The sequence below is a fragment of the Oryctolagus cuniculus genome, chromosome 17, assembly GCF_051225735.1.
Source record: "Oryctolagus cuniculus isolate XC-2025 breed Fujian yellow rabbit chromosome 17, ASM5122573v1, whole genome shotgun sequence".
Classification (NCBI taxonomy): Eukaryota; Metazoa; Chordata; class Mammalia; order Lagomorpha; family Leporidae; genus Oryctolagus; species Oryctolagus cuniculus.
Genome location: NC_142883.1, coordinates 1,048,783 through 1,063,662, shown reverse-complemented (window position 1 = coordinate 1,063,662; position 14,880 = coordinate 1,048,783). Strand labels below are relative to the sequence as shown.

At 70.3% G+C, this 14,880-nt stretch overlaps 2 protein-coding genes across 6 annotated transcripts; one reads left to right on the top strand and one right to left on the bottom strand.

Moving 5' to 3' along the window:
- Window positions 1–2,831: 2,831 nt before the first annotated feature.
- Window positions 2,832–4,706, bottom strand: LOC138845979 (uncharacterized). Its single transcript, XM_089318004.1, has 4 exons — window positions 4,693–4,706; window positions 4,122–4,651; window positions 3,210–3,515; window positions 2,832–3,126 (listed from the first exon to the last, which is right to left on the bottom strand). The coding sequence occupies exons 1-4, from the start codon at window positions 4,704–4,706 to the stop codon at window positions 2,852–2,854; spliced, it is 1,125 nt and encodes a 374-aa protein (XP_089174130.1). The 3' UTR covers window positions 2,832–2,851.
- A 630-nt stretch (window positions 4,707–5,336) lies between these two features.
- GCGR (glucagon receptor) lies at window positions 5,337–11,608 on the top strand. 5 transcript variants are annotated; one of them, XM_051828311.3, is made up of 14 exons: window positions 5,337–5,449; window positions 8,012–8,160; window positions 8,252–8,354; window positions 8,828–8,935; window positions 9,011–9,132; window positions 9,214–9,320; window positions 9,395–9,551; window positions 9,723–9,882; window positions 10,295–10,355; window positions 10,454–10,523; window positions 10,629–10,717; window positions 10,806–10,944; window positions 11,035–11,076; window positions 11,197–11,608. In XM_051828311.3, exons 2-14 carry the CDS (start codon window positions 8,089–8,091, stop codon window positions 11,404–11,406), a joined length of 1,440 nt encoding a protein of 479 aa, XP_051684271.3. In that variant the 5' UTR covers window positions 5,337–5,449; window positions 8,012–8,088; the 3' UTR covers window positions 11,407–11,608. The 5 variants fall into 5 exon arrangements, with proteins under 5 accessions (XP_051684271.3, XP_089174701.1, XP_089174703.1 ...); XM_089318575.1 differs by having other exon boundaries at window positions 7,933–8,160; window positions 9,247–9,320; XM_089318577.1 differs by having other exon boundaries at window positions 7,933–8,160; window positions 9,240–9,320.
- The last annotated feature ends 3,272 nt before the right edge of the window (window positions 11,609–14,880 follow it).

The window sequence follows — 14,880 nt, the reverse complement described above, 5'->3', positions numbered from 1 at the left end:
GCGGCCAGGCCGTGCTGCGTCTCCGGCCCCGGGCGGGGCGTCGGGGTGGGGAGGGTGAGAACGAGGTCCTCGGGGGGGGGGTGGCAGCCCCGCGAGTCTGGAGGCTTCGGTGGACGCTGACCCTTCCCGGAGCCCTGGGGGCGCCCCGCCCCCAGGTGCTCCCCCTGCACCCTGGGTCTGGGTGCGGCCCCGCAGAGCAAGAGCTTCCGGCTGAGGCGTAAAGAATATTTTATTTTATTTGTGTGAAAGGCAGAGCTTCCGTGGTTGCTTGGGGCTGAGCCAGGCCGAAGCCGGGATCCGGGACCAGCATTCCGGTCTGCGCGGGCGGCAGGGGTCCAGGCCCCCGGGCAGTCACCCGGGCGAGCAGGAGCAGAGCCCCTGGGACGTGACGCCCCTGGTGCTCCCGTGGGTGCTGGTGTTGCAGGCGGGGCCTCGGGTCCCTGCGCCAGGCTGGCCTGAGCGTGAGAGTGTGGCTGTCCAGGGGCACCGGCTTGGACTCGAGGCTTGGGCGGCCTGCCCCACCTCTCACAGCCAGGGCGCCGCGGAGCCGGGCGGGAAGATACTGGGCCCGGGTCCTGCCCGCAAGGAAGCCACAGGCCCGGCTGGGCGCCCGGAGCAGCTGGCCTCCGCACTGCGGCCAGCCCCAGGGGCCGTGGGGGGCCCTCCTGGGACGGCCGTGGGGCTCCAGGGCGGGGGCGTCTGTGTGCCGAGTCGCCCGCGCCAGCCTGCACGCATGGTGCCGGGACCTCCAGGACACAATGCCCCGCCTCCCCTGCTGGCTGGCGGAACACTCCGGCACAGGCTGAGGGAGGGGACCTCTCCCTCCTGGGCGCTGGAGCCAAGGCCGAGGGGGCAGCTGGGCGGATCGCAGAGCCCCAGAGATGGAGCCGGAGCCATGATGAGGCCCTCCCGGGTGGACCCCGTCCTGCGGGGCTGTGACCTGCCCCCGGCCCATGCACCCTTGCAGCCACGGTGTACGGGGGTTCCCAGGGACACCGAGAGTGGCTGGTTCCTGGGAGGAGACTTCGGCCGAGCCTGCGCCGGGCACAGGAGCTGCTCCCGTGTGACAGTGCACCGCTCTCTGCCCCAGACTGCCCCCTGGTGGCACCGAGGGTCGCCTGCAGCACCTGCCACCAGCTCGTGGTTTGGTGGGAGCCAGACCTGACAGTGGGGGGGGGGGGGTCCATGGGCAGCCCTGTCACTTTATTTTATTTTATTTATTTGAAAGAGTTACAGAGAGAGGTAGAGACAGAGAGAGGGGTCTTCCATCCGCTGGTTCACTCCCCAGATGGCCGCAACGGCCGGAGCTGCGCCGATCCGAAGCCAGGAGCTTCTTCCGGGTCTCCCACGCGGGTGCAGGGGCCCAAGGACTGGGCCATCCTCCACTGCTTTCCCAGGCCGTGCAGAGAGCTGGCTCAGAAGAGGGGCAGTCAGGACTAGAACTGGTGCCCATGTAGGATGCCGGCGCTTCAGGCCAGGGCTTTAACCCACTGCACGACAGCGCCGGCCCTGCCCCGCCTCCGTTTAACAGGGTTCACAGCAGAACGAGCCCAGCGTCGTGGAGGGGTGCGGCAAAGGCCAGCACTGGCATGGCGGGAAGAGCCACCACCCGTGACGAAGGCATCCCACAGGGGCTCCATCATGTCCTGGCTGCCCACTTCCGGTCCAGCCCCCTGCCAAGGGCCCGGGGAAGCAGCAGGAGATGCCCAGTGTCTGGGCCCTGCACCGCGTGGGAGGCCAGGTGGGAGCCTCTGGCTTTGGCCGGCCCTGGCTGCTGCAGTCATCTGTCTCTCCCTCCCTCTAACACTGACTTTTTTTTTTTTTTTGACAGAGTGGACAGTGAGAGAGAGAGACAGAGAGAAAGGTCTTCCTTTGCCGTTGGTTCACCCTCCAATGGCCACCGCGGCCGGCACACCGCGCTGATCCGATAGCAGGAGCCAGGTACTTATCCTGGTCTCCCATGGGGTGCAGGGCCCAAGCACCTGGGCCATCCTCCACTGCACTCCCTGGCCACAGCAGAGAGCTGGCCTGGAAGAGGGGCAACCGGGACAGAATCCGGCGCCCCGACCAGGACTAGAACCCGGTGTGCTGGCGCCGCAAGGCGGAGGATTAGCCTAGTGAGCCGCGGCGCCGGCCAACATTGACTTTTAAATAAATTAAAATATCTTCTGGAAAGGAGACTCCTCTTGGGACGCCCGGCCCCTTCTCCCCGGGCGCCTGGCTGCAGCTCCGGCTGCTTTATGTCTGTCTCCGCTTCCAGCTGGTGCAGACCTGGGGGGCAGCAGGTGACGGCTCAAGGACCCGGGTCCCTGCCACCCACACGGGAGACCTGGACGGAGCTCCTGGCCCTCGGCTTTGACTTGCCTGGTCCCAGCTGCTGTGGCCATTTAAGGGGTGAGCCAGCAGATGGAAGATCTGTGTGTGACTTTCATTTATGAAGTTTTATAAATTTTACTTAGAATAACAAAAGTAAACATTTTTTTTTTTTTTTGACAGGCAGAGTGGACAGTGAGAGAGAGAGAGACAGAGAGAAAGGTCTTCCTTTGCCATTGGTTCACCCTCCAATGGCTGCCGCGGCCGGCGCGCTGCAGACGGCGCACCACGCTGATCCGAAGCCAGGAGCCAGGTGCTTCTCCTGGTCTCCCATGGGGTGCAGGGCCCAAGCACCTGGGCCATCCTCCACTGCACTCCCGGGCCACAGCAGAGAGCTGGCCTGGAAGAGGGGCAACCGGGACAGAATCCGGCGCCCCGACCGGGACTAGAACCCGGTGTGCTGGCGCCGCGAGGTGGAGGATTAGCCTAGTGAGCCGCAGCACAGGCCAAAAGTAAACATTTTTTAAAAAAGATTTATTTATTTGAAAAGCAGAGCCACAAAGAGAGAGGAGAGAGAGAAAGGTCTTCCATCCGCTGAGTCACCCCCCAATTGGTCACAACGGCCAGAGCTGGGCCAGGCCAAAGCCAGGAGGTTCTTCTGGGTCTCCCACGCGGGTGCAGGGGCCCAAGCACTTGGGTCATCCTCCACTGCCTTCCCAGGCCACAGTAGAGAGCTGGATCGGAAGTGGAGCAGCCGGGACTCGAACCAGTGGCCATATGGGACATCGGCACCACAGGCGGTGGCTTTACCTGCTACACCACAGCACCGGTTTGGGCAGCTGCACCTGCTGCTCCCCCGTGCCGCCCCCTGTGCTGACGGACAGGTCCCAGCTCACCCCTCCCACGCCTGCCAGCCGGGCAGCGTTTCTGACTGCGTTTCCATTCCTGCGCCAGCTCTGCCCACGTGCAGGCGTCCAGGCCGGCCTCGGGCTGCAGCTGCGGCGTCTTCCCGGTGCAGGCTGCCGCCCTCTGGAAGCCCCGGCTCCGGTGCCCCCCCGCCTTTCGTCCACAGCCGGGAGTGGGGCACCAGCAGGCAGCCAGGTTACTCCATCGCTGGGGCTTTGGGAGGGCATCGTTTGCCGCCCTCCGTCTTGTGAGCGGGGTGGGAGCGGCACCCCCACCGCGGGACGCCAAGTGCCCGTCTGCTCGGCCAGGAGGAGGAGCCGGTCAGGAAGCCGCCACCGGTGCCCCTGGGTGTCGGCTCAGCCGTCCTGGTTCCTGACGGAATGGCCTGGCAGTGCAGGGCTCAGCCGGGTCCCTGGCCTGAGCAGGGGGCCCCCGGGTCACCGCCTGGGGCGCCTTCCTGCATTGCCACACCCCTGGCACGAGACCAGGACCCGCCCCCCACTCCAACGGCGCTTCCTTGCCACCCCTCGCCGCCCTCCCGCAGCTCCAGGCCCAAGTCCCCAGCACAGAGGGCCCGCCTGTGTCCCTGGCTCGTCCCTGCGGCCAGCCGGGAGCCAGTGGATCTCCTGGGACCCTCAGCCAGGAGGACCCCGGGGCCCAGGGTGGAGGACAGGCGCCATCTGTCCCCAGGCCCCGGGCGGCCATGTGGGAAGGCCCAGCCCCTGCGGTTCCCAGTTCCCGCTCTGTTTATGTCTCTCAAGTGACAGAGAGACCCAGAGCGGAGGGAAGGCCCTGGGGACCGGGGCCCCGCCCCTGTGGCCCCCATGCGGCCCCCAGCCCCGTCCCATGCCACGTCTCGGGCCCCACCCGGCCCCCACAGGTGGTCGCCATTCCCTACTCACCTGGGAGGGAGTGGGAGTTCGCAGCCACATCAGGCGGAAAAGGGACTTTGACGACCTTTGCCCCCTGACCTCTGCCTTCTGTCCACAGCCTGGACCCGGGTCTCAGAGGGGCTGGGAGGCGGGTGGGGCAGGTGAGGGAGCCCACGCCCCAGCACCCCCGCTCCTGAGCCCGGCGGGACTGTGGATGCCATGCAAGCGAGAGACCACCAGGCCTGGGAGGGCCTGAGTCCCCACCGCCCCTGAAATGGACGCGGATCCTGGCGAAGGGCCCTGAGGACAACTGCCCACAGGCCAGGGAGGGGACGGAGGTGGTGGTGCCAGGGCAGGGGCAACAGCGGTGACCACACGGATTCCAGAGAACCGCGGGCACGAGAGGGGATTGGGAGGGGGAGGAGGCCTGTGCGCCGGGGTGGGGGTGTGGAGGGGCAGGGCAGGGCCGGGGGGCCTGCGGGGCTGGGACACTGGGAAGCCTGGGGCAGCTCTCCAGGGAGAGGGAAGGGGCCGGGGGCTGCTCCTCCTGGACGCCAGGGCTTCAGAGAGAACTTTCTAGAAGCAGGGTGTGACCACCCACAGGCCCCAAAGCATCCACAGTGCAAGCCGGAGCAGGGCGGGGCTGCTGGGGGGTGGGGGGTGAGGGGAGGGAAGCAGCTGCTTGGGGGCGCTCGGGTGTGGGTCTCCCCTCAATACAGCAGGGTGGACAGCAAGAGGGCCAGGCCGCACTCTGAAGGTGCAGGCCGCCGCAGCCCCTGGGGGCAGCGGCAGGCCGGCGGGTCTGCCCAGGGCGGCGCCCAGAGGCCTGGGGATGTGGCACAGCAAGGGTGCAGGGGGCACCCCGGGGGCTTGCCTGCCCACTGCCGCGGGGGCTCAGCAGCAGGTCAGGCCTCGCAGAATCAGGAGCGCGGCCCCGACAGCGGTCACCGCGACGCGAGCGAGCGAGGGGAAAGGGCGCCCAAGCACAGCCCCCACCCGCGGCTGTGAGCCCGCGTGGCCCCCTCCGCCCGGCCAAGGTCTCTGGGGCGGGGGTCCGCGGGACGCGCTCTGCGTGCCGGGAGCTAGGGGCCGGCGTCCTCAGGGTCGCGCCCTCGCGGAGCCGCAGCCCCGAGGCGGGCGGGGACCCTCGGCGCCGCTGCCCCCGCCCCGCCGTCCCCGCCGCCCCCGCCCCGCCGCCGCCCCCGCCCAGCGCCGCCGCCGGGAAGTTTGCGCGCGGCTGGCGCGGGGCGCAGGGCGCAGGGCGCAGGGCGCAGGGCGCAGGGCGCGGAGCGGCGCCGACCGAGCGAGCGCGCCGGGAGCACGCGGGGAGCCGAGCCCGAACGCGAGCGCTCGGCGCGGTGAGCGCGGGGCCCCAGAGGGGCGGCCCGGGGCTGGCGGGGCGGGGGCGGCGGGGCGGCCCCTGACGGGGGTCTCGGCGCCCCACGTCGTCATCCCCACTGTCTCATTCCCCGTGTCCCCAGTCCTGGGAATTCTCCCTCCGGGCTCAGACGGCCAAGGGCCACGGGGGCGCCACCGTCGGGCAGATTTGGGGGTCCTCTGGTCCCGGGGTCGGTGGCCGCCCTCGGGCCCTGCGCTTGGGCGGGAGAGCAGGGCGGGTGGACCCCGGGACGTGGATAGGGTGAGGGGCGGGATATCCGGCAGCCCCAGGATAGGGTGAGGGGTGATATAGGGTGAGGGGCGGGATAGGGTGAGGGGCCTCGGCGTCCACGCCTGGCCCACGCTTGTGACTTTGCCCCGTGGCCAGCCAGGGTCACTGCCCTGCCCTGCCTGGCCTGTCAGCGGCCCCACCCCTCTGCGGCCCCAAACCGACTGACCCCTTGACCTCTTGGCGCCCACATCCCCGGAGGCTGAGGCCCGGCCGGAGCTGGGTCTGCGTCCTTCTGCGCTGGGCACAGGGCGGCCGCCTGCCAGGCCTCCCCGCCCCCACGGGGGAGGACCCGGGATCAGCCAGCGTGACCCCTGACCTGGTGCTTCCTCTGATTTCAGGAAAACAGTCCCCTCCCACCCTAGCACTCAGGGCTCCCCAAAGCTAGGGGCAGCTCCCTTCCCACCCACGGGGCATCTCCCCCCGCCCCCCCCCCCAAGCATGGGCCCCGTCTTACCTGTGCCTGCCTGGGCCAAGGGGCCGTCCACGCACAGTGGGCACTGGGGGACGCGCAGAGCCCAGGAGCGCCCGGGAGTCATGTGCTGTGCCAGGCCCCGGGGCAGGGCACGTGCCAGCCCAGGACGCACAGGGGACACTGGGAGCGTGCAGGTGGCCGGCTGTGGAGGAGGGGCCTGCAGCCTCCTGGGAGATCCAGGTCGGAGAGGGGCCCTCGCTGTGCGGCCACCTGGCCGGCTCCTGCTGGGAGGTCGCCAGGTGGACGCGAGCTCTGCAGCTGGGCACCTCCACCTCTGGCTGCCCGAGCCCAGCCCACTCACTCGTTCAACAAATATTTATCTGCACCTACAGCTGCCTTGGGAGTCCGCTCCGCCGCCCTGGGGGCCAGATGGGTCCCGGGAGTGGTCATCAGCCCCGGAGCGGGAGGCAGGGGTCTGTGGGGGGAATCGGTGTGCGCCCTCGGCCCCCAGAGCAGCCCCCGCCGAGCCCGGAGCCGCAGCCTTGCCCGGCTGGACGTCACTGCTGGAAGTCTCGCCCACCCTCTGCAGATGGCCTCTCGGCCCTGTCGCGGGCTCAGTGGGGGCGTGGCCTGTCCTTGTACTCCGGGGAGGGACCCGAGGCCCTGGCCACCAGGGTGGGGGACACTGAGCTGTGTGGGAGGAGGTCGGGGCTGCACCCCCCAGTGGGCTGCCATAAAGAAAGATTTGGGGCTTCAGAGGAGGGGCCTGCAGCCCGTCACCCCCCCCGGGTCCCCAGGCCCATGGAAGCCTGGTGGGCGTCACCCCCCCCCGGTCCCCAGGCCCATGGAAGCCTGGTGGGCGTCAGGAGCCCCTCCTGTGCCAGCTCAGCCCACCCCCTTTCCCAGGCCCCTGCCAGCCCTCGTCACTCCCCCACCCCCGGGCCGCGGGCTTCCTGGCTGGCGCACCCCTTCCTCAGTGGCCTAAGCGGGATGGCAGCGGCCAGAGGGGCTGTGTGGTGAGGCCCGGGGGAGACGAGACCTGGCCTCAGCCCGGGGGCGGTGCCGGGGACCCCTGAGCGGCCTGCGAGCCAGGAGCTGCCAGTGGGCGAGCCGGCACGCGGGATCAGGCTCGGCCCCTCAGCCAGCCCCCGGAAGCCCCTGGCCTCTGCCTTCAGCCATCCCTCCCCGCCCCCCAGCACCGCCTCCAGCCAGCCAGACGTCGGTCTGTCCGCCTGTCCGTCCACACGGGCTCCAGGGAGCCGCTGCCTGCTCCTCCCGTGGGTCTGGGCTGCGGCTCGCTCCAGCCCTGGCCCAGGCCCAGGAGGGCAGAGGTGACCGCCTGGGCCCGGGCAGTGTGCAGCTGATCTCCAGGGAACACACTGCCCGCCAGAAGCCCAGCCCTGAGCCTTCCTGGGATGAGGCTCCTGGGGGCACCTGCACCCCCATGCTGGGAAAGGGGGGTGCATGTGACCGAGCCCACCCTGAGCGTGTGTGTGCCCGGCGCTGGCGTGGCGGGAGCCGGCACTGGGGGCCTGTGGTGGGGGAGGGGGACCAGCACTCATGGCCCCAGGGCTGAGAACGGGTGTGGGGGGGAGGCGAGGGCCAGTGTCCCACACCCCCGAGAGTGTGGGGTGACCAGCAGGTGGGCAGCTGGCGGGAAAGCCAGCTCCACCCAGGGGACACCCCGCTGCCTCCAGGAGCCTGGACGGACCCCCAGCGTCTCAGGCCGGCTGGACTGACCTCCCCCGCTCGTCTTGCAGCCAGGACCCAGGCCTCAGGGGTGGCTTGGGGGCAGCAGGAGCACCCGGCTAGCACCGTCTCCCATCCCTGCTCTGGCAGCTCCAGCCTGTGGCCCCCCGGGCCCCTCACCCCAGCGTGCAGCCCCTGCCAGATGTGGGGGGCAGCTGCCCAGAGGCATGCCCCGCACCGGGCCGTGCCGCCCTCTCCCGCCGCCGGCGCTGCTGCTGCTGCTGCTGCTCGCTGGCCAGGTGGGTGCTGCCACTCCCCCCAGCCCCGGGCGGCGGCCTGCCCCGTGCTGCGTGCTGACGGCCGCTGGCCTCTGCCCTCGTGTGATGGCAGCCGCAGGCCGCCTCCGCCCAGGTGATGGACTTCCTATTTGAGAAGTGGAAGCTGTACAGGGACCAGTGTCACCGCAACCTGAGCCTGCTGCCGCCGCCCACCCGTGAGTGCCCCCCTTACTGCAGCTGCGGGGGGGCTTGTCACTGCCCCCCGTAGGGGTGAGGTCACCATGCCCACCAGAGGGGCCCGGGGCCGCACAGCCGGGCACAGCCATCACCTGCTGCTGAGAGCCCGGGGCTGCCCCGCGGAGCTCACAGGGCGCGCGCTGGGGGCAGTCAGGCCACCGTGTCCGGGGCCCAGGCAGCAGTGTGGGGCAGCAGGGCCACCCAGGAGGCGGAGCCCCTGTCTGAATGAGGTGGGGGCCTGCGCTGGGCTGGGCTGACTGGGGGCGCGTGCCGGGCCCAGGGCTGGCGGGGGGTTCTGGCCCCAGGTCCCGCTGGGCACAGCAGCTCTGGGCTGCAGACTTGGAGAGGTGATGACAGCGCTTGGGGCTTGCGGGAGGAGGTGGGCGGTGGGCTGTGTGGGCCAGGCCCTGCCGAGGGCCCCGTCTCCCCTCCCTCCCCCGTGCCCCTGCAGAGCTGGTCTGCAACAGGACCTTCGACAAGTACTCCTGCTGGCCCGACACCCTGCCCAACACCACGGCCAACATCAGCTGCCCCTGGTACCTGCCTTGGTACCACAAAGGTAACCCCCGAGGGGCGGGGCGGGGGCGGGGTGGGGGGCGGGGCGGGGTTGACCAGAGCCCTCCCCTACCCCCAGTGCAGCATCGCCTGGTGTTCAAGAGGTGCGGTCTGGATGGGCAGTGGGAGCGTGGGCCCCGGGGGCAGCCGTGGCGCGACGCCTCCCAGTGCCAGATGGACGCAGACGAGATGGAGGCCCAGGTAGGCCTCGGAGGGCGGGTGGCGGGCGCCCCGGGCCGGGCGTGGGAGCTGCGCCCACCGGGACGCCCGCCGTGGTTGCAGAAGGAGGTGGCCAAGATGTACCGCAGCTTCCAGGTGATGTACACCGTGGGCTACACGCTGTCGCTGGCGGCCCTGCTCCTGGCCCTGGCCGTGCTGATGGGCTGCAGGTAGGAGCCCCGTCCACCAGGCCCGGGGCTCGAGGGCCAGGCAGGGCCGGCGCTGACCGCCCCTGGTCCCACAGCCAGCTGCATTGCACCCGCAACCACATCCACGCCAACCTGTTTGCCTCCTTCGTGCTCAAGGCCAGCGCGGTGCTGGCCACTGACCGGCTGCTGCAGACCCGCTACGGCCAGCAGCTGGGCGACGACCTCAGCGTGAGCGTCTGGCTCAGTGACGGGGTGAGCACCGGCGGGGGGCGGGGGACAGGGCCCGGGGGCCTGGGGGGCAGGGCGGGGGCCGGGGGCGGGGCAGGGCGGGGGCCGGGGGTAGGGGGGGCAAGGCCCGGAGGCGGGGCGGGGCCCGGGGCGGGGGGCCGGGCCGTCCCCACCGCTCACCTGTGGCCTGCCCAGGCTGTGGCCGGCTGCCGGGTAGCCGCGGTGTCCATGCAGTACAGCGTCGTGGCCAACTACTGCTGGCTGCTGGCGGAAGGGCTCTACCTGCACAGCCTGCTGAGCCTGCCCGCCCTCCCCGAGAGGAGCCACTTCTGCCTCTACCTGGCCATCGGCTGGGGTAAGGGCTGGGGGTGGGCTGGGGGTGGGCTGGGGTAAGGGCTGGGGTAAGGGCTGGTGTGTGCGGGCTGGGGTAAGGGCTGGGGGTGGGCTGGGGTAAGGGCTGGGGTAAGGGCTGGGGGTGGGCTGGGGGTGGGCTGGGGTAAGGGCTGGGGTAAGGGCTGGTGTGTGCGGGCTGGGGTAAGGGCTGGGGGTGGGCTGGGGGTGGGCTGGGGTAAGGGCTGGGGTAAGGGCTGGGGGTGGGCTGGGGTAAGGGCTGGGGTAAGGGCTGGGGGGTGGGCTGGGGGTGGGCTGGGGTAAGGGCTGGGGTAAGGGCTGGGGTAAGGGCTGGGGGTGGGCTGGGGTAAGGGCTGGTGCGTGCGGGCTGGGGGTGGGCTGGCTGGGCCTGGGGACCACAGCTGCTGCCCCCACAGGCGCCCCCCTGCTGTTTGTCATCCCCTGGGCGGTGGTCAAGTGCCTGTTCGAGAACGTCCAGTGAGTAGGGCAGGGCTGTCCTGGCCGCTGGACAGGGCAGAGGCCGGGGGAGGGCGGGCCTGGGGCGGGGGCTGGGGTGCTGAGCGGCCCCCCCGCAGGTGCTGGACCAGCAATGACAACATGGGCTTCTGGTGGATCCTCCGTGCCCCCGTCTTCCTGGCCATCCTGGTGAGCAGAGCAGGCCCGGTGGGCGGCCCCCGGGAGACGGCACCCGAGGGCCAGGTGCCTGTCCTGGCGGGGTGACCCTCCCCCGATGCGGCCCTCCCCCCGCAGATCAACTTCTTCATCTTCGTCCGCGTTGTCCACCTCCTCGTGGCCAAGCTGAGAGCCCACCAGATGCACCGCACCGACTACAAGTTCCGGTGGGTGTGGGTGGGGGCCGGGAGGGGCTGGGGCTCGGCGGGGCCTGCGTCCCAGGGTCCCAGGGTGGCTCAGCCTCTGCCCCCGCAGGCTGGCCAAGTCCACACTGACCCTCATCCCTCTGCTGGGCGTCCATGAAGTGGTCTTCGCCTTCGTGACGGACGAGCAGGCCCAGGGCGCCCTGCGTGCCACCAAGCTCTTCTTCGACCTCTTTCTCAGCTCCTTCCAGGTGCCCCGCCCCGCCCCCCCCTGCACACGCCCCCCCCCCCCCCGCACACCTGCAGGCCCGGGCGCTGTCCCTGACTCCGTGTCCCCGCAGGGCCTGCTGGTGGCTGTCCTCTACTGCTTCCTCAACAAGGAGGTAGGTGGGGGCCGGGGCCCCTCCCCGGGAACCTGCCCACTGCAGGCGGATCCCGGGTGTCTGGGGCACCTCGGGCAGGCCCACAGCAGGCCCTGGACGGCCCGCCCCTCTGTGCCGCAGGTGCAGTCGGAGCTGCTCCGGCGCTGGCGCCGCTGGCGCATCGGCAAAGCTCTGCGGGAGGAGCGGTCGGTCAGCGTCCACGTGCCCTCCGCCCCGCCCGAGAAGCTGCGGCCGGCGCAGGATGGGGGCAGCCCCGGGGCCGGCCGGGACCCCTCCTCAGAAGCCCTCTTGGCCGGTGACCTCCCTGGGCTGGCCAAGAGCCCCTTCTGAGTCCTCGCCAGGGCACCAGGAGAGGGCGTTGCTGGACGGGACTGACCGCCCAGCCCTGGCTGCCGGCCAGCAGTCCCCGCTGTCCTCGTCCGCCCCGGGGTGGCCTCGGAGCAGGGTCCTGGTGGCAGGGGCTGTGCCGGCCGTGCCCGCATCCTGGGTGCGGCCACAATAAAGGCCTGGGCTGCGAGCTGGCCCCAGTCCAGCAATGGTGCGCGGTGACCAGGAGGCAGCGGGCGGGCCTGTGCGGGAGGGCGCCCGCTTCACCGACAGGTGTGGCATCCTGAGGGTGGCCAGCAGGGCCCAGCCCCCTGAGCAGGTTGCAGCTGTCTCCCACCCTGCCTGCCAGGTCCCCACAGTGGCTGGAGAGGCAACGTAGGACCCCCACCTCCTGGAAGCCGCAGGAAGGCCCCGGCCTCTGCTCCGTCGCAGCACTGGCCACCAGGCAATTGTCAGGCCACGCAGCAGATGTCGCGGGGAGAAACGGGCCCCCAGCCGCGCTGCGGTGGCCCAGCCCTGCCCAGCCCTGCCCAGCTCCCGGCTCCGAGCAGGTGGCCCCGACCACCGCGGGCACAGGGAGCCTGAGTTGCCGCCTGGGGCCTGGTGTAGCTGATGGGGACTGTGCATTCCTGGGCTCGGCGGTGCCTGGGGTGTGTGTGGGGGGCTGGCCAGGTGGCGCAGCCTGGGCCTGGGGGAGGGGCGCCCACGTGGGCTGGCGCGGCTCAGGCAGAGCTGGGCTAATTGGAGCAAATGAGAGGGCAGGAGGCCTCTCAGGAACGGTAAACAGAACCCTCAGCCCGGGCCCTGCTGGGGGCCTCACCCTGCTGCCCCCACAGGCCCGGGCGGGGGGAGGGGGCTGCAGGCCCAGAGTCCAGCCGGGTGTCCCAGGCCCTCACCGTCCTCGGCATAGCGCCTCCTTCCTGCCAGCGGAGCCGGGGTCCGTGACGGCCTTGGGCTCACCACTTACCTGCAGTCACCCGTGGGCCCTCCCCGCCTACCGGCCCTTGGCCCCAAGGGAACCAGGTAGGCTGGTGGGATCCGGCAGAGCCGGGAGCCTGGCGGGACAGGACCTGCCCAGCCCACAGGAAGTGTGGCCAGGCCGCCCTGCAGGGGGAGGACAAACCCACTTCTCAGCCCAGGGGCCTCAGCCCTGCCCCTGCCCCCTCCTCTCCCACCTCTGCCTCAGCCCCTTCTCCCAAGGGAACCAGTGGGGGGTGTTCCTGTGGGCGTGTGTGCACATGTGTGGGAGCATGTGGCCAGGTGTGCCCGTGTGTGTGTGATGTCGGGGGACGTGTGACCAGGTGTGCCCGTGTGTGTGATGCCGGGGGACGTGTGACCAGGTGTGCCCGTGTGTGTGATGCCGGGGGACGTGTGACCAGGTGTGCCCGTGTGTGTGATGCCGGGGGACGTGTGACCAGGTGTGCCCGTGTGTGTGATGCCGGGGGACGTGTGACCAGGTGTGCCCGTGTGTGATGTCGGGGGACGTGTGACCAGGTGTGCCCGTGTGCGTGATGCCGGGTGACGTGTGACCAGGTGTGCCCGTGTGTGTGTGATGTCGGGGGACGTGTGACCAGGTGTGCCCGTGTGTGTGATGTCGGGGGACGTGTGACCAGGTGTGCCCGTGTGCGTGATGCCGGGGGACGTGTGACCAGGTGTGCCCGTGTGCGTGATGCCGGGGGACGTGTGACCAGGTGTGCCCGTGTGTGCGTGATGCCGGGGGACGTGTGACCAGGTGTGCCCGTGTGTGCGTGATGCCGGGGGACGTGTGACCAGGTGTGCCCGTGTGCGTGATGCCGGGGGACGTGTGACCAGGTGTGCCCGTGTGCGTGATGCCGGGGGACGTGTGACCAGGTGTGCCCGTGTGCGTGATGCCGGGGGACGTGTGACCAGGTGTGCCCGTGTGCGTGATGCCGGGGGACGTGTGACCAGGTGTGCCCGTGTGCGTGATGCCGGGGGACGTGTGACCAGGTGTGCCCGTGTGCGTGATGCCGGGGGACGTGTGACCAGGTGTGCCCGTGTGCGTGATGCCGGGGGACGTGTGACCAGGTGTGCCCGTGTGCGTGATGCCGGGGGACGTGTGACCAGGTGTGCCCGTGTGCGTGATGCCGGGGGACGTGTGACCAGGTGTGCCCGTGTGTGTGATGCTGGGGGACGTGTGACCAGGTGTGCCCGTGTGCGTGATGCCGGGGGACGTGTGACCAGGTGTGCCCGTGTGTGCGTGATGTCGGGGGACGTGTGACCAGGTGTGCCCGTGGAGGAAGGGAATGCACTCCCAGAGTGCCGTGGGGGCAGTGTGCAGGGCTGCCACAGGGCTGGTTTTTGTGTGTGGCACTTTGGATCTGGGTCACAGCAACCGAGGGTCACATCTCAGGTGGGGGTGAGGGTGGCTGGGGACGCCAAACTCAGGAGAGCCCTCAGGGACGAAAACGGGCCGGCGCTGTGGCTCAGTGGGTTAAGGTGCGGCCTGCGGCACTGGCATCCCACATGGGCACTGGTTACAGTCCCGGCTGCTCCGCTTCCCATCCAGGCCCTGCTAATGGCCTGGGAAAGCAGTGGAGGAGGGGCCAGGTGCTTGGGCCCCCAACCCACGTGGGAGACGCCAAGGACACTCTGGGCTCCTGGCTTCAGCCTGGCCCAGACGGAGCGAACCAGCGGATGAAGATCTCCGTCCCTCCTCTCTCTCTGTAACTCTGCCTTCCAAATAAGTAAAATAAACCCTTAACCAACAGACGGGGCAGGCAGCGAGCCTAGCCGTCAAGATGCCTCCGTCACCCCCTGGGCCCCGGAGCCCCCAACTCCAGCTCCCTGCCAGCGAAACCTCCAGAGGCAGTGGTGACAGCTCGGACAGCGGGGTTCCCGCCGTGCACCTGCGACACAGGGCGGCGCTCCCAGCCGCCAAGGTGGTGGGGAGGGGACCAGTGGATGGCAGCGCTCGGCCTCACAGCCAGGGAGCCCTCGGAGGAGCCGCTGCTTCCTCTTGGGGGGGGCACAAACCTCGCCCTCAGCTGTGAAGGTGAAGACAGGCCCACGGGGAGGTGGGGGCTCATGGGGAGGCAGGGGGGATTCACGGGGAGGGGGACCCGTGGGGAGACAGGGACTCATGGGGAGACGGAGGACTCACGGGGACACAGAGGGGTCACAGGGAGACGGGGCCCCACGGGAAGGGGGTGCTCACGGAGAGGTAGGAGGCCCACGGGAGGCAGGGCACGTGGACTGGGCCTGTGGACAGCCCAGCTGCCCAGTGCACCACCTCTCCCAGCAGCCCTCACTGAAGCGGGGGGCCCCAGCACCACAGCCCAGTCCCCCGATCCGGGGGCCCCTTCCTCTCACCCACGCTGCACGCCCCTCTGGGATGCAGATGCTGGGGTGGTGTCTGCACAGAAGTGGGCAGCGCCCCACTGGCTCTGGCCGAGGCTGACAGCAAGGGGAGCCGGAGCCATCAGAGCCGGCCCATTCCCACGGGGACCCCAGCCTTGC

Bases quoted from the DNA above. Each gene is read 5' to 3' on its own strand.
- LOC138845979 (XM_089318004.1), bottom strand. The intron at 3,516-4,121 runs GTGAGTAGGGAA...CTGGCCGAGCAG, and splicing joins GAACTCCCACTCCCTCCCAG to ACGGGCACTTGGCGTCCCGC. The intron at 3,127-3,209 runs GTGAGCTGGGAC...GCTGTGGTGTAG, and splicing joins GGCTGGCAGGCGTGGGAGGG to CAGGTAAAGCCACCGCCTGT.
- GCGR (XM_051828311.3), top strand. From the start codon at position 8,089: ATGCCCCGCACCGGGCCGTGCCGCCCTCTCCCGCCGCCGGCGCTGCTG. The intron at 9,133-9,213 runs GTAGGCCTCGGA...CCGTGGTTGCAG, and splicing joins CAGACGAGATGGAGGCCCAG to AAGGAGGTGGCCAAGATGTA. The intron at 9,552-9,722 runs GTGAGCACCGGC...TGGCCTGCCCAG, and splicing joins GCGTCTGGCTCAGTGACGGG to GCTGTGGCCGGCTGCCGGGT.